Source organism: Muscardinus avellanarius (assembly GCF_963383645.1).
Source record: "Muscardinus avellanarius genome assembly, chromosome: 16".
NCBI classification, from domain to species: domain Eukaryota; kingdom Metazoa; phylum Chordata; class Mammalia; order Rodentia; family Gliridae; genus Muscardinus; species Muscardinus avellanarius.
In genome coordinates this window covers 15,576,966-15,586,729 of record NC_137802.1, presented here as the reverse complement: position 1 = coordinate 15,586,729, position 9,764 = coordinate 15,576,966, and the positions used below count along the sequence as shown (strand labels likewise).

The window sequence follows — 9,764 nt, the reverse complement described above, 5'->3', positions numbered from 1 at the left end:
TGGTGCTCAAACCCGCTCCCCTCCCCTGAGTCCTGCACTTTCTCGGACCAGTCCCCCACTCCCGACCCGACCCCGACCCCGCCTGAGGGTGAGCGACTCCTGTACTGTAGGGGAAGAAGTGGGAACTGAAATGGTATTTTGTAAAAAAAATAAATAAATAAAATTAAAAATTTTTTAAAAGTTTTAAAGAAAGAACTATGAGGAAGAGGAACCCGTCCTCCCCAGCCCCGGCCAATTTTAAAAACACGGACCTTCGTCCCCACCTTTTCTTTTTAAGTGTGAAATAGCCCAGGGCCAGGGCCTCACTGGGGCAGGGACACCCCGGGGTGAGCTTCTCTGGGGTTTTATTTTCATTTGCTTGGTTGTTTTTTTTTCCTCCCCGCTGGGGCTGCGGAGGGGTGGGGGGCTTACAGGCCCGCCCCCTCGCACTGCACTGTCTCTCTGCCCCAGGGGCAGAGGGTTCTTCCCAACCCTATCCCTATTTTCGGTGATTTTTTGTGTGAGAATATTAATATTAAGAATAAAAGCGGAAGAAAAAATCCTGTTTTGATAACGTGCTGGTGATAGCTGGGGAAAGTACGGGGAGGAGGGCCGCAGGGCCGTGATGGATGGGGAAGGTCTGCGCAGACCCTGGCAAGGCGAGCCCCTCCCCGGAGGCGCCTGTGGAATGTCCAGAGCTCTGGTCTGCTCCTTGGGATGGGGGTGCCTAATCCTGGAGCCGCATTCCAGGATGAGGGGGGTGGGGCGGGTGGGGTGGGGAGAGGCTGGGCCGGGGGAGGGGCAGGAAAGAGGGCTATAAGGCCCGGGCAAGGCCCAGGCGGGTTGGAGCCAGCCCGGCCATGGCGGATGTCCCGGGGGCGCAGCGACCGGTTCTCAGCAGCAGCCCAGAGCCCAGGGATCCTCTGGACTGCTGGGCCTGCGCTGTGCTGGTAACGGCCCAGAATCTGCTGGTGGCTGCCTTCAATCTTCTTCTTCTGGCCCTGGTGCTGGGGACCATCTTGCTACCCGCTGTCACCATGTTGAGCTTTGGCTTTCTCTGCCACTCCCAGGTGAGCGTGAGCCCCAGGGGACGTGTGTGCTCGTGTGTGTATGTGCGCGATCCCATGTGGTGATGCCGGTGGGTGGTGGGGTCTACCAGCCACAACTTCAACCCCGTCTGGGCGGGGCAGTTTCCCCACCCTGGGCACAGCATGGCCCAGTTCGGCCTGGGCCTGATGCCCCTTCTCCTCACAGTTCCTGCGCTCTCAGGCACCCCCTTGCACCACGCACCTGAGGGACCCAGGCTTCACGGCCCTATTGGTTACTGGATTCCTGCTCCTCGTGCCGCTGCTCGTGCTTGCCTTGGCCAGCTACCGCCGTCTCTGCCTGCGTCTCCGCCTGGCCGACTGCCTCGTGCCCTACAGCCGAGCCCTCTATAGGCGCCGGCGCACTCCGCAGCCACAGCAAACGCGGGCATCACCAGGGGCCCAAGCAGTTCCAACACCGGGCAAGGTCTGGGTCTGAGTAGCTACCCACACGGCTGTCCCCACTTCTGGTGGGCCCAAGGACTTGAAGCCCCGGGATTGTCTCCCCTGTCCCCACCCCTGTATGAGCCCGGTCCTTGCATCCCCTCGGGACAGCATCTATGGACCCAATGCTGGTGAAACTTCCCACACCCTAGAAGACCTCTGACTACCCACCCACATCTGAATCCTGAACATCTGGGCTGGACCCCACACCTCCCCCACTGACCCCTCCCTTAAGGTGCGCATAGGACGACTGAACCTTGCGCCCTCCTTTTCTGGTGCAGCTCCTCAAGTATTTAGGGGGCTGAGAGGCAGTGCAGAAGGGGAAGAAACCACGTCAATAAAAGAATTTATGAACCGAATGTGCTGTGAGCAGAAGTGGCACAATACCTTCACCCCTGCCTCTTGCCCAGGAGCAGGAAATGAGTTCCCAAGACTACAAATGCTCAGACTGGAGCATCCTTGAGCCTCTGGACTTCCCTTATCGCAGCAGTCCATTCTTCCTGACCAGACCCTGCAGTTCTGTCCCTGACCCATAGTCACCTCCCATGAATAGAGTGGAGGGGCTCTGTTTCAGCTGCCTACCGGGCTCCCCTTGGGGACCTGAGCCCGTTCTCTGACCCCAGCTTAGAGGAACTCGGTGTTGCCAGGCCGGGGTGGGAAACAATGGATTTTCCGGAGCAGGATGACACCCCCTCCGGCCACGATTCTGAAGCAGCAGTGTGGGAGGGAGGATGCAGGGGCGTTGATGTGCAGCTACCCTGTCCCTCATCCCACCCTCTAGCTTGATGGAAGCTTTGACACCCCTGGACATTAGGCTGGGGGAGGATGGTTGAGATGGTCATGACCTCAGGCAAACCACCTCCAGGGGCTGGTGTGCTATCCCTACCCAGGCATCCGAGCCACACACAGACACAGGCCACTTTGGTCATAGATTTAATGAAACTCGAAAGTCATGCCCGATCGTGGTCAGAGATACGGGGCCCCCGCCAAGCTCTCCCTCTGCACCTCAATGGAAACGATGTGGTGCCCGGGTACCATGGCCAGGCCCAGCACACGGGGCTCCCCGGCAGAGAAGGAATCTGGAAAGAATGGTCAAAGCATCAGGGAGGCAGGTCAGCGTCGGTCCCGCCCCTTCCGAGCCGTGGACACGAGCCCCATAAAACAAGGGGTGCAGCCAGGACCTGAAGGAAATGCCTTGAGTAGGTTTCCGCCACATTCCCAGGGGGGCGTGAGCTCCCCAGGCACTGACCCGACGGCTTGAGGAACTCCTGCGCCGAGCCCAGGATGACATTGCAGTCGCGGTCGGTGCAGAGGAAACAGCCGACTAAAGTCCGCCCATCTGTCATGCGAATGCGCATGGTCTTGTTGAGCAGCGCCTCCAGTTGCTGCCGGGCACGTGCGGCCGGCGAGTCTTCCCGCTCCCCGTCCGAGTCCTGCCGGGGGCGGGGCACGCACTCAGCGCCTTCCGCCCGCGGAACCACAGCTCCCGGCAGCCCGCGGGGCGTCGCTCGGAGCCCAGGGCTTGCCGGGAGCGGCAGCTTCCCCTTCCGCCCTCCATTTTGCTGCCCGACTGCCCCTCGAGCCCAGAACCTGAGCCCGCACTGACCCCGGCGCTGGAACTGCTCTGCCGCCTACTGCAACAGCCATTCTCCTCCCGCAGCAGCATGGTCGGCCCAGCTCCAGCCATTTGCCCCAGGGCCTCTTCTAGGCCCTGAAACTTCCTAGGAACCTTTCGGGTCCGGTGGTCCGAGATCTCGCGAGCGCTCCCCACTTCTTTCCTTTCGCGAGATCACTTCTCCACCTAGTCTCCTCGGCAACTGCAGAGATCTCGCGAGCTTCTACTTCCTCAGCGCTGTGGCCGGAGGCCGATCACGCCAGATGTCTTAAGATATCGCGAGAAGCTTACTTGTAGTTTCTTACTCATTCTTTAGAAACTGAAATTTAGCAAGAATGCCTTCTCCCATCCTGCTTCCCCCAGACAGCTTTCTTTATGTCTTAGGAGATAGTTTGTCCTATATATTACATGTAGGGGAGACTCCTGAGTTAAAACACACTGTTCGCTTTCTCCTGGAATGAACCCTAATTACTCAATCCTTCTATGCCCGAGGCTGGAACCGGACTACATTTCCCGTGAGTACCCAAAACGTAAGCACCCCCCCTCACCTCACGTCTTTAATCCCCTTGGACGGTGGCCGCAAGAGGACAATGGTTTCCATGTCAGCGGTAAACGCACTCGCCTTACCTTCTGGACTGAAGGGAGCATGTAGTAGCGAGTGTGTGCTGAAGAGCGAGGAAGCAGCCCAAAGAGCCCGTGTCCGAAAGAGCCGGAGCCATGTTGCGCCGGGGCCTAGTGGCTGGGCCAGACTTTGAGGATTTCCAGCGTCGCTATTTTACGCCAGCGGAGGTGGCTGAACATAACAAGCCCGAAGACCTGTGGGTGTCTTACCTGGGATATGTGTACGACCTAACGCCGTTAGCTGAAGAGTACCAGGGTAAGGGTCAGACTCTGAACCAGGACTGGGATGTGAGGGTTGGTGGATGTGGATAAGAGGGTTGGTGCCTGGTTCTTGGGTGGCCAGCACTGACAACCGCTGATCCCTGGCAGGGAACCTGCTGCTGAAACCCATCCTGGAAGTTGCAGGCCAGGACATCAGCCACTGGTTTGATCCAAAGACTAGAGACGTGAGTTCTGTTGGAACCTGGGTTTGGGGGCAAGGACACTGGAAAACCGGGATGGGGAGGAAAAGCGGAAAAAATCTGGAAACCTTAAATGTGACTGCTCAGATCCGTGCCCCTTCCACTGCCCCCAAACCCTGCCTTAAAGATCCGCAAGCACATAGATCCTCTGACTGGTTGCCTGAGGTACCGCACCCCGCGGGGCCGCTTCGTGCACGTCCCACCTCAGCTGCCCCGTTCGGACTGGGCCAATGATTTCGAGGAGCCCTGGTGGAAGGAATCGCTTTACGAGGTGGGGCGGCTGTCTGCCAAGACCAGGAATATCCGCATCATTAACACGCTTACGTCGCAGGAGCACATACTGGAGGTGAGATCAGGTGTCTGGGGAACAGGTTAGATAAAAACAGCTTGTACTCGCTGCAGTCATCAGCTTTCCCTACCCAGTAGGAGCTGTAGTTTCTCCCTTTTATCTTGAGGTGGATGAGGAAAGCAGATCACCTAGGTGTCCAGGTTTGGGGATGCAAGGAGTGTCTGGGTCACTTGAGTACAAGTCTCCATATAAGTCCAGGGCACTTAGTGATGGTAACCTTTGGAAGCTCTTAGATGTCATCATGGACAGTAATTGGACTCTTAGTCTACACTGTCTCAGAGATGAAGTGAAGGGGTACTGGATTTGACCTTTTGGAGCCATCTGCTTGTTAGAAGCAGTTGCCATAAAAATAGGATTGTGGCCGGGCGTGGTGGCGCACGCTTGTAATCCCCGCGCTTGGGAGGCAGAGACAGGAGGATCGCGCAGGTTCGAAGCCAGCCAGTGCGTGCTGGCTTAGGAGACCCTGTTTCCAAATGAAAATGTAAAAATAGGTCTGGGAGAGTAGCCCGGAGGTAGAAGGGCTTCCAGGAACCCCAGTACCACAAAAAAAATTAAAAAATCATTGCATGCTGAAGCTTCATTTTACACTGTAAAGTGTCAGAAGCTGCTGTCTGCCAAAGATGCTGATCTGTATATCTTGGGCTACTGGTTTTTGGGTTGTGTATGTGTTCCATCCAGAATTATAGAGGTGGGGTGCTTCCATGTTCTCTAGGTGGGGGCTCTGGAATCAATGTGGGAAATCCTACACCGCTATCTCCCCTATAATGCACATGCTGCCAGCTACACGTGGAAATATGAAGGGAAGAACCTGAATATGGATCAGACCCTGGAAGAAAATGGGATCCGGGATGAGGAGGAAGAATTTGACTTTCTCAATATGGATGGTTCATATCATGTACCTGCAGTACTGCTCTACTTCAATGATGACCTCACAGAGCTATAGGAAAGGAGATGTATGCTCATGTAGACGCAAGACCTATTTTGAGTTTGCCTTTTTCTGTTCTTGAGGAAAACAGGTGGTAGCACAGGTTGCCTGGACGTACAACTCCATTTCCCTCTGGTAACTGGCCTGTGGTTCCAATCCCCTTCTGAAGGATATGGGTCCTATTCCCCAGCTCCCTCATGATTTTCCCTGAGAAATTAACGAGAATGATAGAAGTTAATCAATTTGTTTTTAGTAATGACACAAGATGACCCAGTATCTTGAATCAGGGAGATGTAGAGGAGAGTCAGATGGAACTCAGGCAGAACTTTTTGAAACTAAGGGAAATCTGAAACAGGGATGAGGAATGGAAGGATATTTTTGTCAATGATGGACACTGAGTAGTGATAAAAAGTTAGGATTTACAAAGACAGGAGTAGGAACTGATTATACTGACTACTCAAAACTAGCTTACTGCTGGGTATGGTGATAGATACCCGTAATCCTAGTACTTGGGAAGCTGAGACAGGAGGATCACAGGTATAAGGCCACCTCGGCAACTTAGTGAGACCCTGTTTCAAAAAGTTTTTAAGGCCGGGCGTGGTGGCGGACGCTTGTAATCTCTGCGATTGGGAGGCGGAGACAGGAGGATCGCACAGGTTCGAAGCCAGCCTCAGCTACTTAGTGAGGCTCTCAGCAACTTAGACCCTATTTCCAAATAAAATATAAAATAGGTCTGGGAATATAGCCTGGAGGTAGAAAGCCCCTAGGTTCCATCCCCAGTACAAAAGGTGGGGGGGCTGGGGTGCCAGGCATGATAGCTCATGCTTGTAATCCCAATACTTGGGAGGCAGAGATAGGAGGCTCACAGGTTCATTTTCAGCCTCAGCTACTTAGTGAGGCTCTCTGCATCTGTGAGACCCAGTTTCAAAATAAAGAATATAAAAAAATAAAGGTGGGAGTAATGGTGCAGGCTTGTAATCCCAGTACTTGGGAGGCTGAGAAAGGAGGATCATGGGTTTGTGGCCAATCTCAACTACTTAGTGAGACCCTCTGCAACTTAGTGAGACCCTGTTTAAAAAAAAAAATTATATATATATATATATATATATATATATATACACACACACACACACACACACACACACACACACATATATATATATATATATATATGTATATATATATATATATATAGAAAAAAATAGGGCTGGGGATGTAGCTCAGGTAGAGTACCCCTGGGTTCAATTCTTGGTACCCCCCCAAAAAAAAAAAGAAAAAAAATGCCCCTCGATTCAATCCCCAGTACTGCAAAAGTAAATAAATACATAGATAGGTAGGCTGGGGTGAGGCCCTCCACAACTTAGTGAGACCCTATTAAAAAATAAGGAATACAAAATAGGGCTGGGGGTATAACTCAGAGGTAGAATGCCCCTGGGTACCGCAAAAATCCCCAATACCGCAAAAAAAAAAAAAAAAAAAAAGCCCGGGTTAGAATGCCCCTGGGTTCAATCCCTAGTAAAACAAAACAAAACAAATTTTGGCATACCTCCCTTCTAGAAGAGTATTTAGTAGGTGAAACCCAAGGGAAAGAAAGAAAGTGAATGGTTATCAGGTAATTTGTTTTAGATATTATGATGGGTGCCTTATACATCCTCTTTATTACAGCTACCCCATTAAAAAAATAACACTAATACTATTTTACAGATAAGTCTCTTGAAGCTTAGAAAGTTCAGTAGCAAGCCGGGCATGGCGGTGCACGCTTGTAATCCCTGCACTTGGGAGGCTGAGACAGGAGGATCGTGCAGGTTTCAAAGCCAGCCTCAGCTACTTAGTGAGGCTCTCAGCAATTCAGTGAGACCCTGTTTCCAAATAAAATATAAAATAGGTCTGGGAGTATAGCTCAGAAGTAGAAAGCCTCTAGGTTCCACCCCCAGTACCACCAAAAAAAAAAAAAAAAAAGTTCAGTAGCATAAAAGTGCACTAATTAGTAAACATCAGAGCCAAAAGGTACAAATTGAAGTCTGTCCAACTCCAAAGGACATGTTCTTTTCAATGCAAAGGGACTTGGCCGGGCGTGGTGGCGCACTCTTGTAATCCCTGCGCTTGGGAGGCTGAGACAGGAGGATCGCGCAGGTTCGCACCCAGCCTCAGCTACTTAGTAAGGCTCTCAGCAACTCAGTGAGACCGTTTCTGAATAAAATATAAAATAGGTCTGGGGGTATAGCCCAGAGGTAGAAAAGCCCCTGGGTTCCATCCCCAGTACCACAAAAAAAAAAAAAAAAGAAAAGAAAAAAGGTCTGTCTCAGTGTCTAACATCATGCTAACATTTGTAACTGCTGCTCTCAGACCAAGTATTTGGGGTGTGGGTTTGTCCTAGGCTTCTTACACAATGGGAAACTGTAGGCCTATTATGTAGTCAGCTGTTATGTGCTGAAGGGAATTATTAGCAGAGTACTTCAGGGGAAAAGAGGAGATAAGGAAAACTGAATGTCAGCCAAGCAAGTTGTCAAGGCTGCTTTCTTGTTAATCCCATAGCAAAATTTCTCTTTTAACTTTTTTGAGGCAAAGAAGTAGGTATTTACTAACTCCAGGAAATACTAGAGTAGGAGAAGGGCCTGTAGATTAGGATACTCACTTTGATGAGAGACCAAAAGGAGACACTTTTTCATAAGTGGGCCTTGCCACTTAGAGAAGAAGGTGAGGAAGGCTGTGTTGACTTTGTAAGATGGTACGTCCAAAAGAGAAGGCTTGATGTAGAGAGGAGCTAAGTAGGGCAGAAAACTCTCCTGATGATCAAGAGAACTGTCCTGGTCTTCGTGGCTAGATTTAGTTCCCTTTAACCTAAGCAGGGAAGGGGAATGGAGAATAACAGGTGAACTCTGTGGCAGTAGAAGGCAAAAATGAGTGGAGAGTTTAGTGCATCTTCCTAGCTGGGGGAATTGGGAGGGCAGGGGAAGGTGGTCCCAGTGAGACACTGGGTAAACCTGCGTAGTTGTCTGAGGGGCTGACTATAAGAAGTATGAACAAAGGTGGGCTTCAGTAGTCTCTGGATTGGGATTCCAAGAATCCAAGTCCCATGGAATCCAAGAATCCATCAACTATCTGGCTCAGTCATTGTGATATTTAATCAGTGCTGCAATGATTCAATGTGTATCAGGTTTGCCCCATTAAACCGTAAACTATTTAAGAACCAAAGCTATGCTTTTCTTTCTTGCCAGCCTCAGGGCCTGTGCCCACGCATTTACTCATTCTGCCTTGTCCCTCTTCCAGATTATCCTACTTCAGTACTTCTTGCCAGGAAAATACCCCTTCCCTTTTATAGCCAGCCACTTACCAAGTGGATTCTACCCCTATTAACCCCTGGAGCGCATCTCCTTTCCTCTGAGTTACTGTAAGTCCTTGTTCACACTGATGGGGACTTGTCCTCCCATTTCCACTTCTGCCCTTTACCTACGGCAGTGAGTTCTGAGAAACAAACTGCAACCTCTTACTTTCCCGCTTCAGATTCTTCAGTGGGTTCCACTTGCTTTGGGAATAAGCCCTAAATTCAAAGGCCCTGCACAAACCAGGCCCTGCTGCCCTTGCTTGTCTCCTGACACTCCTTTGCCCCTATGCTCCGGACACCCTAGAGGCTTTCATAGTGTCTCCTTGCCTTGGAGCCTACAGGAAAATGAAGACTGTCCTTTCCGCTCACCACACCTCCCTTCCAGTCCCCACCTTGCTGATCCTAAACGTTTCTTCCTAGGGGAAGCCTTTTCTGATTCCTCAATATAGGTCAAAGCTTTTGGTTTGACCTATATTTTTGTGACCATACAATTTTCAGAGTTATTACCATTGTAAAATTATGTAACTGGCTAGCTCTAGATTGTAAGCTCATGAGGGCAGAAATCTTGTCCACCTTGTTCTTTACTGTATTCTCACTGCTGGCCACACAGTTGCTGCTCAATAAATTTTGATGGAGTGGATTCAGATGTCAAGGAATTCATCTGTCTGTAAGAACTAGTGGGTGGGATGTTGTGTCCTGGGAGGCAAGGTGGGACCAAGAGACAGGATATCTGACTCTGTACTGCAGTCTCTACAAGTTTCTCTTTCCCTACTTCCTGTAAATCCAAGACAACAAATTACCTCTCATCAAAAGTGTTTTTGGAGCAGCTTGTCATTTTCCCTTATGGCCACCAGGTGGCTGTAATCACCTACAGAGTCAAAGAGAGGGGCCTGAAAGAGGGAAAAATCCTAATATCCAAAGAAGTTAAGATTGAAAGTGGCCTTTGAGATTTATAGTTGG

At 50.9% G+C, this 9,764-nt stretch overlaps 3 protein-coding genes and 1 long non-coding RNA gene across 5 annotated transcripts in view; 3 read left to right on the top strand and 1 right to left on the bottom strand.

Moving 5' to 3' along the window:
- The window catches only part of LOC308275117, a 562,357-nt gene that overhangs the window by 427,449 nt on the left and 125,144 nt on the right, over positions 1–9,764 (top strand). The window lies entirely within an intron of this gene.
- On the top strand, positions 840–1,503 carry TMEM88 (transmembrane protein 88; the record flags this gene model as incomplete). The annotated part of the gene is made up of 2 exons (XM_080712297.1): positions 840–1,049; positions 1,234–1,503. The coding sequence occupies 2 exons, from the start codon at positions 840–842 to the stop codon at positions 1,501–1,503; spliced, it is 480 nt and encodes a 159-aa protein (XP_080568423.1).
- On the bottom strand, positions 2,475–3,224 carry NAA38 (N-alpha-acetyltransferase 38, NatC auxiliary subunit; the record flags this gene model as incomplete). Of its 2 annotated transcripts, none has more annotated exons than XM_080712193.1 (3): positions 3,115–3,224; positions 2,728–2,941; positions 2,475–2,587 (listed from the first exon to the last, which is right to left on the bottom strand). In XM_080712193.1, the coding sequence occupies exons 1-3, from the start codon at positions 3,193–3,195 to the stop codon at positions 2,475–2,477; spliced, it is 408 nt and encodes a 135-aa protein (XP_080568319.1). In that variant the 5' UTR covers positions 3,196–3,224. The 2 variants fall into 2 exon arrangements, with proteins under 2 accessions (XP_080568319.1, XP_080568320.1); XM_080712194.1 differs by having other exon boundaries at positions 2,758–2,941.
- CYB5D1 (cytochrome b5 domain containing 1) lies at positions 3,841–5,497 on the top strand (the record flags this gene model as incomplete). Its single annotated transcript, XM_080712128.1, has 4 exons — positions 3,841–4,000; positions 4,114–4,190; positions 4,333–4,551; positions 5,267–5,497. The coding sequence occupies 4 exons, from the start codon at positions 3,841–3,843 to the stop codon at positions 5,495–5,497; spliced, it is 687 nt and encodes a 228-aa protein (XP_080568254.1).